This window comes from Seriola dumerili, unplaced genomic scaffold (genome assembly GCF_002260705.1).
Source record: "Seriola dumerili isolate Sdu_G_001 unplaced genomic scaffold, Sdu_1.0 BDQW01000110.1, whole genome shotgun sequence".
Lineage (NCBI taxonomy): Eukaryota > Metazoa > Chordata > Actinopteri > Carangiformes > Carangidae > Seriola > Seriola dumerili.
The window spans coordinates 10,752,543-10,766,317 of record NW_019174365.1 but is presented as its reverse complement, the minus strand read 5'-3'; the positions used below and the strand labels follow the sequence as shown (position 1 = coordinate 10,766,317).

Genomic DNA, 13,775 nt, shown 5'->3' with positions numbered 1-13,775 from the left:
GAGACAGGCTCACTGAAAAGTCTGTTGCCACTCAAGATTATCCACAAACATCACTGTCAACAATTTTCAAAGGGACTATTTCTTCAGGCGAAAGTAGCTCCATTAAAAACAGTTTGACACCAGGCGTCAGGATCATGCAGGGTAGTGTCAACTTTCTTCAACTATCACCACTAGAGGAAACGGAGACAATTTGTTTTCTTTGAGTGATTTGGGTGAAATAACCAGTTGTTTTTGTGTGTGTTTCTTTTAATAAGCCCCATGGCCAGTTGGTTCTTTAGAAATCCTTCATATTTGCTGAAAAAACAACTTAAGGTCTCCGTTCAGTAAAGTGCACCACTGATTAGCATCCATTCACACATTGACAATGAAGATTCAAATACAGTATCACTGAAATTGACGAGGTACCACAGTGCAGGGTGTGGCAAAAGGTCCAACTGAATGGTCAGAAGAAACACGTGTAAAAACACGCATGTGTAATTATCAAAGCGACATTAGCAGAAGCTCTTAAAAAACAATCAGTGCCATAATATTATAGCATGTTACGGGGCACGAATTGAAGCTAGAAAAGACATAGATCGTTTTGATAATCAATCTCAGCTCATGTTATGAAATGTTTCTTGATTTTAACCTTTGTGCGTTCACTTGTGTGTTTCAGCGGAGTCCCTAACCTGCAACAAATGCACCTTTGGCCTAGTGGGCTTCTGCCTCAACTCTGCTGAGGAGTCCTGTTCGTCCAACTCCAGTGTTTGCTTTACTGGAAAAGCCAGTAAGTCACCTGCCAATCATCTGCACGCTCACGCTCACGCTCACGCTCACGCTCACGCTCACGCTCACACCCTTTTCCTTCAAACATTACATAACAGCACAGGCATGAGTCACTTCACAAATCTTTACTAAATCCTTTGACACCCAGACACATGGATTAACAAGCACACCCTATGTTCCCTGCTGTGTCCCATGTGACTAGATATGCATGTTTTATCTTCATGCTGATTCAATGGAGTGATTCCTTTTCTTTGACTAACGGTTGCCATACCAGTGGAAAATTACTTCTTTACAAGTCCTGCACACTGGTTTAAAAGTAGATGGAAAAAATAAAAGCCAGAATAAAAGCAGTCATTTAAACAAAAGATTTCATGGTTTCAGAGCAATTGAAATAATAAGGGAAGGAACAAAAAAGTAAGCAAAGGAATGAAAGGGGAAAAACAATTTAAAAAAAAATGAAGATGTAAGATCTGATTCGCAAAATTAGTGTATGAACATACAGGTATAGTGGCTCAGGTGAATTTGGTGCAGTAAAAAGTGCATTATTTCCATGCAGTGGAGTAAAAAGTAGAAATTCTAACAAAACAGAAACACTTGAATAAAGTACCAGAACCTCAAAACTGTATTTGATTTAATGTACCATGCTACTCCCCGACTCTTTTATCAGTCTGACACAACTATTTCTCCTCAGCTTTCCCGTCACTCTCGGACTTCGTTGGCTTCAACACCCAGGGCTGCAAGGATGATTCCAGTGGCTGCAACGCGACCACCAACGCCACCCTGCTGAGCGTCAACTACCAGACCAAAATCGAGTGCTGCTCAACAGACAAGTGCAACCCCGTGCAGCTCAGCGGGGCCCCGTCCACCAAGATGACCTTCACTGCCGCCATCGGTGCAGCCGTCCTGGCCTCCGTGTGGGGAAGCATGCAGTAAAACGCCTAGTAGAACATCACAAAAACCGCAGCAACCAGCTGCAACCAAGAATGAAAGGCACTATCCATAATAAACTCTTTGGACCTGGTGATTTTACGTGTATGTTCACTCATATGTTCACACATTGTCACTGTTTCTATTTTTCATAACTCATGTCATGTCAGAGGTCAGTTTTATGATGAAGTGATGAAGTTCCATAAGCTCCATAACTCAGGGAAACTCCACATCAAGGAAGTTGAGCAATGGGATGTTTCAGGGAAACATTGAGTTCATAAAATCTTCCATGTTGTTGCTTTGCTTTTTGTTTTTATAATCAATAAATTTATTTATCCTTTTACCTACTTTGTGTCTCACTGGGCAATTTTACTTCAACAAAAAAGATGACATAAATAGTTTAATAGTCATTTATATGTCAAGCAATATTCTACTATAATGATTGTACTTGTACCAAAGGATATACTGGCGGAGTCGCCAGTGGGTACGGAAAAGCTCAACTGATGAACTAATAAATTTACTTTACAACATCAACATCAACATCCATTTTGCATTTGAGAGCTTGTGAAATCACTCAAGTGAGGCGAGAAGTTGAAATATTTAGCTAAAAATCATATATATATATACAGTTGAAGTACAGTAGGTAGCTAAGTAATGGACCAATGGTTTTCATGTCCAGCTTCCGTCATTCAGCATGAAAGCAGCCAGAGCCACTTAAACACTAATGATTCAAATATGTTGCAACAATATCCACTTCTTTACCATCAATAGTGTTAATATGACAGGCGCTGTGAAGGTGTGACTGTGTTCCTATTTCGTTTTACTTCACGTACAGGAATATGTCACCCCTTTCTCACTCTCTTATCTCTACAGTTGACATATTTTACTGATATAACTCCCCCGGTGTATGTAACTGTGAATCACTGGTCCACAAAACCTAAAGCTTCAGCACACCTTTTGAAACGGTCACAAATTAGAGACGACCGAAACTCTTCGGAGGTATTTTCACCTGCAGGTAGATCTAAGAACATCACGATGAACAAACTTCTGTGGAGCTGTGCTGCGCTGTTGACTCTGTTTGTTACAGGTAGGGTTTTTTTGTTTTGTTTTGTTGAGATATTGAGCTTGTGAAATCATGATCAGAAATAATTTCAAAACTTGCAGTTGCATACCACACTTAATAAACCTGCCATAAAACCTTGCATGGGAAAAAAAAGCATTGATATAAGGATAAAGTATTTAGATATTCTCATTTTTTTCTGCAATCTACAAATCTGTTCCACACATTCAAAAACTAGAATTTGTCCTGTAATGTGTTGGCTTAAAATTTATTCCTGAACATCATTTCACAAATTATGAATCGTATTGGCCCCATGTTTTTGGCCCCGTATGTCATTCAGTGACAGGGTATCCGGCAGTTAAAGTGGTTTATGCAGACGTATGTAATTTGGTTAATTTAATTTCAAATTCATGATGTTATTTGATGTGATGTTTATCTAAAACATAATGCAGTGCATGATGTATGACTTCAGCAAGCTGTATGAAAGATCTGCCCATTGAAACAAGATCTGCCCATTGAAAGGATAACATTAATCTGCCACTAATGATACAGATACTGTAGTTTTGTTTGTATTTTTTACAGACTTTGACAAAACATACCTTGGATAGTTTTTATTGTAACCAGCACACTGTGTCTGTGAAAATCAAGTTGATGTTAAATGTAAGCACCACAAAACAAATCTCATTCAGCTCTAATGTTACAGGGTGGAGCCAGAAAACTTCTCATGACTCATATCAACTTCAGTAAATAAAACTGTGGCATTTTGTACAGTTTGCTTCAAAGTCATACAGATGTATCCTGTATTTAATTGCATTTTAGATAACACACCCGGAGGTGTTCACCTTGAGAGGTTACGAAACAAAAGCCTGAAGATTACTTCAGGTGCTTGTTTGATAAAGGTGTAAATAAATGAAGTCAGATATTTAGGAATATTTATTTGACTTTTTCCAGAGGGTTGAGCTCAAACAACATAAAACATTCTTTTCCAGTGGTCCTGTTCATGTCCCTGTCTCTCCTCTCTCATAGTTGAGTCCCTCTCCTGTTACACCTGTGATGTGGCGATCCTCGGCTCCTGCCTCCGTGCAGCACCTATAAATTGCACTAACGATCAGACCAGATGTTTCACTGCAGTTGCTAGTAAGATGAATGACACATTAAACTTTTTTTCATACATAAAAACAATGAACAAAAAGCCTTTTTTTTGTCAATGTAATGTTAAAGATAAACTGTGTTAGACTTTCTGCTGACGCTGAACAGATGCATGTATTGCACATACACACAAAGAAAATATAAAACACAATTAAAATATGAATAAATAAATCAATAGAGTTGGCTGTCCTCATTAAAATAAATTTAAAAAAAAGATTTTTGGACATGCCACATGTAAAATATAATGTTTCTCATATGAAAAACTGAAATACAAAAGATGTCTTTCTGCATAGAGGAGACACAAACAACCACAAAGAAACCGTAATGACAGCCACATCCCTGCTGCATAATTTAAATCAGTTCTCGTAATTAAAAAAATTAATCATAGTAAATATTTGCTTCTTTGCTTTGTCCAGAGTTTAGCGCCGACCTTTTGGATATCCATCAACGAGGCTGTACAAAAGAAGCTGCATGCAGAAATGAGACTGGGGCCATCCTGAATGTTAACTACACCATCACCAGGACCTGCTGCAGCACCAACCTGTGCAACGGAGCTGCCTCCGTCCAGCTACCTATGACCGCGGCTCTGTGTGCTGCTCTGGTGGCAGTTTTGAGCCAATGGGCCCTTTAAAGAAGAGGAGATGGGACAACAAATGGTTCCTTTAAGTTTCCATTTCGAAAACACATAACTTTTTTTTCTGAGGTCACAGTCTTTCTACATTTCCTGTTTGAACAATTTGTGGCTCTATATACTACACCAGGACTGAATGCCTCTGTTTAAGCAACTTAAAACCAATACTGATTGTTAAAAAAATAAATTATTTCCTAGTGAAATGGTAAATCCAGTTTTCCCAGAGTGTTTATTTGGAGCACAGCCTCCACATGATCGGTATGATACGATATGCTAACATAACTGTTGTCTCGGAGACAAGGTTTGGATAATTCAAACGACCAACAAACAAAACAGTGTTAATGTAGTAGTTTTCACATTTTTGTTGTGGGCGAGATGAGAAGATAAATATCACTCCCATGTCTGCATCTTAATTACAGCATAGCAGTATTACTTATAGCAGTCTGTTAGCTTAGCACAAAACAGCTACTCTGGCTCTGTCTGAAGAGGATAGATCCAGCCTTCCAGCACCTCTTATCATCTAAACTAATATTATATCTTTGTTTAATCTGTAAACAAGATGAGAGGCTGTAGGTTCATGGAAGTCACATATCTCTTCGAGGGGAGCTGTAAGTCTCATCATCACTTTGAGATTGGTATGAAACCATAAAATAATTTGCAACAGAACCGCTCATAAAAATCACAATATATTGTTTATACTCTTTGGCTTTTGTACAGATTAAACCACTGAATGTTAATCATTGAGCTTTGGAGGAGCAGGTGGGCAGATTTTTTGTTACCTTTGGATGGAGCCAGGCTAGCTGTTTCCCACTATTTCCAGTCTTTGAGCAAAATTAAGATAACCATTTTAGCTCATGTAACTCATGGCAAATAAGAAACGAATGAACTCCAAATATTATAACCTGCTTTTATTTGGGTATGTATGTTATAAAGAATGCAAAAACATTTAGCACCTATGGGTAAATTTAAAGCTGTGACAAATAAAGGAATAGTTTGACATTTGGGGAAATATGCTAGTTTGCTTTCTTGCTAAGTGCTAGCCGAGGAGATTGATGCCACTCTCTTCTCTGTATCATAAACATGTAGCTACAGCCTGCAGCCAGTTAGCTTAGCCGCAAATTGTTTTCTTTTTTCTCTCTCTAGTTAAGTACGTGTTAAACAAGTGAGATATAAAATGTTAATTAGCGAGCTTTAGAGCTGCTGACAGAAGGATTGTTTTTTTGTTTTTTTTAGATAGAAGCAGGGTAGCTATTTCCTCGTGTTTCCAGCTTTAGTTAAGTGAAGCTAACCTCTGTACAGATGTGTACTTCTTAAACAGCTGTTTTCAGTGGATTTGGGAGTTGATTTTTTCTTTACAGACTTATGAACCACTGTGAGTAAATTTAATGCTGTTGCAACTTTAGCCCTTGTTCTTTGACTAATACCAAACAAGCAAACTTAAAAACCATAATTTACTGCAGGTTGATTCAAAGATGCAAATAATGTCTTGAGCTCACAGCTTCTCTTCAGTTTCTATTTCTATTCTATTCTACACTTGAAAAAACACTTGAGGTCTCACGTACAGTGCCAATGGTAAAGACTGAGTGTCCATGATCTATGTGGAAATAGTCAAAAGTAAAAAAAATAGAAAAAAAGATGGCAAAGAGTAAAGGGAGTGTCTCTTCACAGAGATTCCTATTATTGAGGACATTTCCCATTATTGACTGAAACTTGGTAGCTTTGTCCTCTTTTGTAATGAAATGCTTTTGAAAGTGAAGGTTCAAACAAACAAACACACACACACACACACACACACACACACACACACACACACACACACACACACACACACACACATATTCAACTATGCACACACACAAACACAGTAAAGAAATGACCGTCCATTATCTATTTTTCTCTTTGTTTGGCTTTTCAAAGCTCTCTGAGTTTGACAAGTGAAAATGAAAGGCATTCATCTTTTTTAATCATTCTTGATGACCAATCTGAGATCCTTATCGCAACCAGGTGACCAGAGCTGATAAAGCTCCCATTTTAGACACTGACCTGGACAGTTGGATGGTTGCTCGTCTCTTTGACCACCTCTGTTGCATTTGGATCTTCTTATTTGTGCTGAAAATCTCTTTATAAAACAAACATTTGTGTAAGAGCAAAATGAAGAAATTGCTATTGGTCTGTGCAGCCTTTATGGCAATGGTTGTTACAGGTAGGGGCACGCTATATCTCACTATATCTTCAGTTTTGAAAAAAAAAAAAAAAAATCATCTTCACATGTCTTTACTTGAACTAGAGCTGCAAAAATGAATCGGTTTAGTTGGTCAAAAGAAAATGTATTGGCAACTATTTGGACAATCAATTCAGATCGGTTCTGTCACTTTTCCAGGCTGTAGCTACTGGTGATAACACCAAGGTCTTGTCCTTGGTAATGTATTTCTGAAAATTTGGCGGTTTTATGACTTTTTGGCAGTTTACTTTTAAAGGATTCAGTATTTCTCCGCCAGAATACAACGAATGAGTGACAGTGGAAAGAAATCTGTAATACAATATTTACACCATGGCGATATTATTTATGAAAAAGAATAAATGTGAAATTTTGTAATTTTTTTATTTAGTTTTTTTTATATAGGCTTACTTTGAAATGTCCATAGAGTTTGGTTGGTGGTTGGTGAAGTTGAACTTCACCCACTTGAAAAGTGCACAGAAAAGGGGAAGTAGTTTTAAAGGGTCAAAACTCCATCGACACGCTGACATTATGCAGAAGTTGTTGTTATGCTGAATTCATGCAATATTGGCAGAATGGGAAGAACAGGAAACTCACCTGTTATTCTGACTTTTGGTGTTCATGCATTATTCCAAGGGGTTAGCTCTAGTGCTAACTTTGTATTCACACCAACAAGCAGTGTATACTTCATTTTAAATGATCTTAATGGATTATAAACATTGGATTTTATTTTGATGTAACTGCCAGCACTGGTCCATTTTCAGCCATTCTGTCAACAGTTTGGGGCTGTTTCCAACAAGTGGCAGAAATTCCTGATATCTCCATCAGAGGCTGACGGGCAGTTTTTCCCACTTGGCTAATCGTAATTGCTTTAAACAATATGATATGAACGCAGCATTAGTATGCATTTTGATCGTATAAAGTCTTCACAAGCAGCCTTCTTTTTTTTTTAATTTACTTTTGACAATTTGTTTTAAAATTCTATGGTATAAATTGACTTGTGACGTTCATGCAGAGTGATTCATATAAAACAGTAACACTTAATAAAAGCTCTGAGGCACCGAAAGTGTTTGATAAGAACATTTTATCATGTTGAAATGACATTTCTGAAAATGATGTCAACTTTGCTGACTTTGACAATGATGAGAAGTGATAAAGAAAATGATCCTGACGCTGCATTTAGGTCAGTGGTGGCTTATTGTGTAATGTTCTGTAACTTCAATTATGTTCCTCCCTCGTATAAAGAAAGCAGTACGTCATCTGTCTCAGCACCTTCTCTCTCTTATCTCATCCTCATCATGTGCTCTTCTAAATCTCTCATTCATTCATTTCATTTCACTCAATCATAGGTGAGTCCCTGACCTGCAACACCTGCAGGGTGGGGATCGCAGGTAAATGTCTGTTCAGCTCCACTGAAACCTGCAGCGACTCTCAGTCCAGCTGCTACTGGGGAAACCTGGGTGAGTGACACTTCAATGATCCTTTGAGTGTCACAATGTGTCGGCACCTCTTTATTTTTAATGTAAAAACTCCAACAAAAACTCTCTTTGTCTCCTTATCTCCCCATTTCAGCCTTCAACGTCAGCAGTTTGATCAGCCTGCAGACTCGAGGCTGCCTGGCCTCCTCCCTCTGCAACCAAACTGAAATGGGATCCCTCCTGACTGCCGGATACACCGTCAACAGGACCTGCTGCAGCACCGACTGCTGTAACGGAGCCGCATCCATCCAGTTCTCTCTCACTGCTGCTGTGGGCGCCGCCCTACTGGCTGTTTGGAGCAACTTGAGCCTTTAAAAATGAAAACAAAGATCCCTGTTGTCTTTGTGTGCATGCAACTTGATGGATCCTGTAGACACTCCTGTATTGTGATAGTCGTATTGTTGTAGCCTTTATGCATGGAAATATGGGGTTTTGTGAGAATATAGACATAGTATGAAAACTCTTTACATCTTCAACTACCACAAAGTAAACCTTTTACTGCATGTTCATAACAGAGGTGAACAAATAATAAACTATATCTGGTTGGTTGGTTGGTTGGTTGGTTGTTTGTTGAATACGAACGTAAGGACTGGGAAGCTACAAATGAATTGCCCATGGGGGATAAATAAAGTTGTCTGAACTGAACTAAACTAATAAAAGTTACATTACATGCTCTGACTTTTAATGCCCTTGAGTTTTACTTTCCTCTAGGCTGTGAATGTCTGTGAAATCTTATCAGGACTTCCTCTTTACCTTCCAGAAAACACAAAACCTGATGAACTTCATTCTTGCACATAACTTTACCATTCAGTCCTAAGTGGAATCTTGTCATTGCCTCTTCAGACAGTCACTAGACTCAGACCGAGGTATTCAGACCTTGAAATAATTTCTATTTAAACTTTCTAACTAAACCCGTTGACCTCGTAACCCTGAGAAGGATGAATAACCTCTGGAAAGCAGTGACTGTCCTGAGCGCCTTCATCGCAGCAGGTAAGTTCAGAATAACTTCTGAGGTGAAATAAGAGGATTTCGACTGTCTTCACATACAGTCTGTGGGTGAAAATGAGAACACAGATTTACTTAAACCTAATTCTTTATTTGTAAAGAAGCTAACGACAGATTACCTAAAACAGGCCTTTATATATTATTGTTCCTTCTGTTTTTGTGAGATCAAATGTGTTTACTCCTAACTACATCAATGTCTGTCTTTCAGACTACGTTTTGTGTGACCTCAATATTAACTAGACACGTCTGTGTTAAGTACCGACCTGCACTATAATTGCTAGACAAATGTAGTCAAAGGGAGTGGCTTTTACCTTGATTGCACTCTGGCTCATTACCAGGAGCGAACAGAGTGCTCAGGACAAAGTCTCGGGACAAACAAAGATAAAGATTGATGGTTATGTTCACTGCCGTTCATGATTGAGTCTCAGGTGGTTTTGCTGCGCGGCAACTTAATGACATTGTGTCTGGTACAATTGTCTTGTGCAGGACTAATTGCCACAGATGTCAGAGGGGACTCCTGTTCTGAATTGATACACATTATGAGACTATAGGCAATTTAAAAGCAGCATAAAGCAATTTGGAGAGTGTCTTGCTTCCTGAGTACCTGGTTAAAAAGAATTTAAAGGGAAATGTATTCACTTGCCTAAAAATGCAACAATTCATAGACTTTAGAAATTTAAGGAAGTGTATGGACTGGACTTCTAGTTTCAGGGGTGCATTGCATCCTAGTTTATAAAAAAATACATGATCAGATAGTAATATTAATGATAACTTTATTTACAGATCACTTTTCTAAACTGAGTTACAAACTGCTTAACAATAAAACAAACAGTAACTAACAAAATATGCCGAGCCTGTGATCGATGGTAGAAGAAAACAAGACTATGAGGAGCAAAAGGACATTTAGTGGCAAGGAGAATATGTAATTATTACTTCCTTGTTGCCCATTGTCTTGCTTTCCTCCCCTGTACCTTCATTCAAATGCCAGGATGGATCACTGATGGGCCTACTGCTGGCCACAGGACCAGGGGACCTGCGCCTCATCTGTATTAAGGAACTGTTACTATTGTTTGAAAGTCAATCAATTAGGCGGAGGAGGTGACTGTATGTATTACACAGTTCAATGGTGGGACAAAGGGAAGTATTGTTAGGAGTAATGCCAGTTTACTATGAAAAAATAGCCACTGTAAGTGAAACGCACAATGGGTAAGGATGAGTAGCATTACTATTAGCTATAAAATAATTTTAAAACGCACCTTTCAGGAGATGACAGAGTAGAGTACCACTGAATCATCAAGTGTCATCTGACTTTCATCTATTCTTATTATAAAATGGAAATACTCATTCACAAAATCCTTTAGGGCTTCAATTTATTTTATTCTCTTTGCTTTCCTGCGGCAATTCGACTCATCACAGCGCATGAGAACAAATATTATCAGTGCGAGGATGGCTTCAGAAAGTCCCAACCAAAACCAGATTTCTAGCACAGATTTCCTGACACTGTTCAACTCAAGGAACTATGTTGTTGAGCGAGTTTCTGTGAACCTGATTATCACAGGTTTCCTCCTGTCTTTCTTTTCGTTTGCACAGCACACTGCCTGAGGTGCCGTCAGTGTCCTGTTGGCATATTTGGGACGTGCTTGCTGGGGAGTGATGTCACATGCAATAATGCAACTGAGAGCTGTTATACCGGAGAAGCACGTAAGGAAACCTCTACAACACTGGAAACACTGCATTTTATACAGAAATGTACAATAAAACCAAACATGAAAAAATTTGGTTGAAGCTCAGTTTTGTCACTGCCTCTGCAAATAAAGTACTTAAGTACAAAGCACAAATAAAGTACCTGCACAGTGTGAATAGTTGCAGTCATGATTTATGATGGATTATACAGTGGCAAGAGAAAGGATGTGAACCCTTTGGAATGACCTGGTTTTCTGCATTCAGCATCATAACATGTGAACTGATCTTAAGTCACAATTAAATGAAGGATATCTGGTGTGATTGTTCCTCTCTTTGTTTTGTGACGCATGGCTCATATCAGCAGATGTTTGAGTAGCTTTAACCCACGCCTCCAATCTAGTTTCATTGATTGGACTCCGGGTTTGATAACTCCTGATTCCAGTTAGTTTTTGTCGATGTCATTAGCTGAGGGGTTCACATGCTTTTTCCAACACTGTGAATGTTTAAATTATGTTTTCAATATGGACAAGAACAATACAAGGATTTGTGTGTTATTAGTTGAAATAGATTGTGTTTGTTCATGATTGTAACTCAGATGAAGATCTGACCATATTTTAAGACAAATTTATACATAAATACAGGTGATTCCAAGGAGTTTACTCACTTTATCGTGACACTGTATGTATGTAGAAATACTATTGTTAATTATTACTATAAAATCTGATAAAAAAGTAATAATTTCATTAATTGAAAAGGATGGATTTTGAAGGAGTTGAATAGGAAAAGCTCAGTACAGAACAGATATCCAATGAAGGTTTTTTGGTGAAACAGTGAAACCAGCTGCTGGTGGCACAAAAACACTCTAAATTAACCTCCTTTAATTTTCACATTCATTTTCATTCTCCCAGAGTTCAACGCTACAGGGACGCTCACCCTGCACACCCGCGGCTGCCTGGACTCAGACCTGTGTGGGAGGACACTGACTGGCACCATCGCTGGCGCTGGTTACACCAGCAGTTTCCAGTGCTGTACCACAGATCTGTGCAATGGAGCCTCCTCTGTGCAGATCTCCCTGACTGTGGCCCTTTGTGCTGCCGTCCTGTCCTCTCTGTGGGGCACCTGGGAGTTGTAGTTTTACATGATCTGCCCATGTTTCCACTGTTGGTGTGGATTTTTACTGTTTGTACTAGTTCAGTATTAATCAGTATACTCCTAACATTGATTTGTCCTATGTACCTACTAATGAACTATTTTAATTTGAATTTGAAATCCACGAAGCATCATTAAAAAAGTCATTATAACCTGTTTTCTGCCTCTTATCATCATAAAGTACGAATTCAGGGTGCTCGCTACAATCATAGACACTGAAATCATGTCTCCAATACATTATTTAAGTAACATAGAGGGATTTTACAGCGGTCAGCAGTTATATTTTTTGTTAAATCAGGTGTTTAAGACTTAGTATATTTAAATGTGAGTACTTCTAGGCCAACAAATTTAATTTCTGGCAGTAGAGAGAAGGCTCAGAGGAGCTTTTAGAGCTTAATGTTAAGGAATAAAACTGTAATGTTTCATTAACGGGTCCCTAATTTCCTGGAGTGAACTACATAATCTGGTATTAATTACAGGAAAAAACAGACAAAGTTCTGAGATGTAGTCATATTTAGTTGGTTGGGTTGTGTTTTGAAGCAATTTTTCAGAGGAAACTTGCAAAAGATAGAACGTAACAGCACACAGATTATATACAATATGAAAAACCAGAATCTTTAAAACACTTTAGAGATTTTTTGAGAGGATAGCAGAGGAGAAACTTCTAATGGCCTCAGTGTTTCTAAACTATTGGCCAAAGTGTACTATAATTAGGATAACCAGATAGTTGACAGCATTAACACGCTTAGGTGGACTATATCCTCAAAAAAATATGACTCCTGGGCATGAAGCAGTATTAGTGTTAACAGAGACATAAAACAGGTTTGTTTGCATTTTAGATACAGTATTTATTTGGGAAGGGTTTTGGAAGAAGGATCTGTGCTGTGACATGTTGAGTTGTCAGCAGCTGCCAGCTACAACGCAGAGTGGAGTCGGGTTCTCTCCACAGACGTGTGATGGAATTAATCCTGTTGCCCTGCAAATCATTTCAAAACCAAGGACGCCCTCTAATGCATCGTACACAGGAGCAGTACAGCACAGTGACAACACAATGACACTGCAACCTGATATTGTAAATATTGGGCAGAACAGTAAGTGCAGCATTGGCCTCTGATTTATTAGCAGCCAAGATTCAACAAAAAATATTTAAAAGTAGATTTTAAATGACTGAAAAAGTGAAAAAATCCCCACATTTAGATTTAGTCCCCGGAAAATTAAAAGGATATGTGACTTGAAATGAAAAGGACAATTATTTGGTTGAGTGGTCCACCTTCTCAACCAGATCAGGCACTAACTTTGGACTATTTAATGTATGAATTTTTCTGATTTCTCCAGCTTTATACAGTACATGTTTTGTCATAATCTATACATTTTGTTCTATGAGGGTCTAAAACAATTTTAACAGGGAAAATTACTGTGTTTTTTTTTTCTTTTATCTTTGTAGTGTTGTTTGAAAATGTAACCGCATCATTCATGAATTGATCCATTTCCAGTATATAACAGTTTTACCACAAACCCCTAAGTGAAATGTTTTTGGGTTTTTTTTTGTCTGTCTCGCAGTGAAAAGTTAAACCTATAATCACTTTTTAAAAGGTTCCAGAGGCCAGTTTTAAGACACATTGAATTAAATGACTGGCCACTGGAAGTTCCTCAAGGAGTCCTGCTGTTTCTGGACCACAGTGTGGGGCTCCATGATGCGGAACACACTGT

At 38.3% G+C, this 13,775-nt stretch overlaps 3 protein-coding genes across 3 annotated transcripts; all 3 read left to right on the top strand.

The window, feature by feature from the left end:
- The first annotated feature begins 2,665 nt into the window (after positions 1-2,665).
- On the top strand, positions 2,666-4,682 carry LOC111223486 (prostate stem cell antigen-like). The gene is made up of 3 exons (XM_022747651.1): positions 2,666-2,779; positions 3,779-3,889; positions 4,318-4,682. The coding sequence occupies exons 1-3, from the start codon at positions 2,728-2,730 to the stop codon at positions 4,530-4,532; spliced, it is 378 nt and encodes a 125-aa protein (XP_022603372.1). The 5' UTR covers positions 2,666-2,727; the 3' UTR covers positions 4,533-4,682.
- Positions 4,683-6,686: 2,004 nt separating this feature from the next.
- Positions 6,687-8,543, top strand: LOC111222967 (lymphocyte antigen 6 complex locus protein G6d-like). The gene is made up of 3 exons (XM_022746907.1): positions 6,687-6,735; positions 8,100-8,210; positions 8,323-8,543. The coding sequence occupies exons 1-3, from the start codon at positions 6,717-6,719 to the stop codon at positions 8,541-8,543; spliced, it is 351 nt and encodes a 116-aa protein (XP_022602628.1). The 5' UTR covers positions 6,687-6,716.
- Positions 8,544-9,047: 504 nt separating this feature from the next.
- Positions 9,048-12,217, top strand: LOC111223433 (sperm acrosome membrane-associated protein 4-like). The gene is made up of 3 exons (XM_022747578.1): positions 9,048-9,218; positions 10,824-10,934; positions 11,825-12,217. The coding sequence occupies exons 1-3, from the start codon at positions 9,167-9,169 to the stop codon at positions 12,046-12,048; spliced, it is 387 nt and encodes a 128-aa protein (XP_022603299.1). The 5' UTR covers positions 9,048-9,166; the 3' UTR covers positions 12,049-12,217.
- The last annotated feature ends 1,558 nt before the right edge of the window (positions 12,218-13,775 follow it).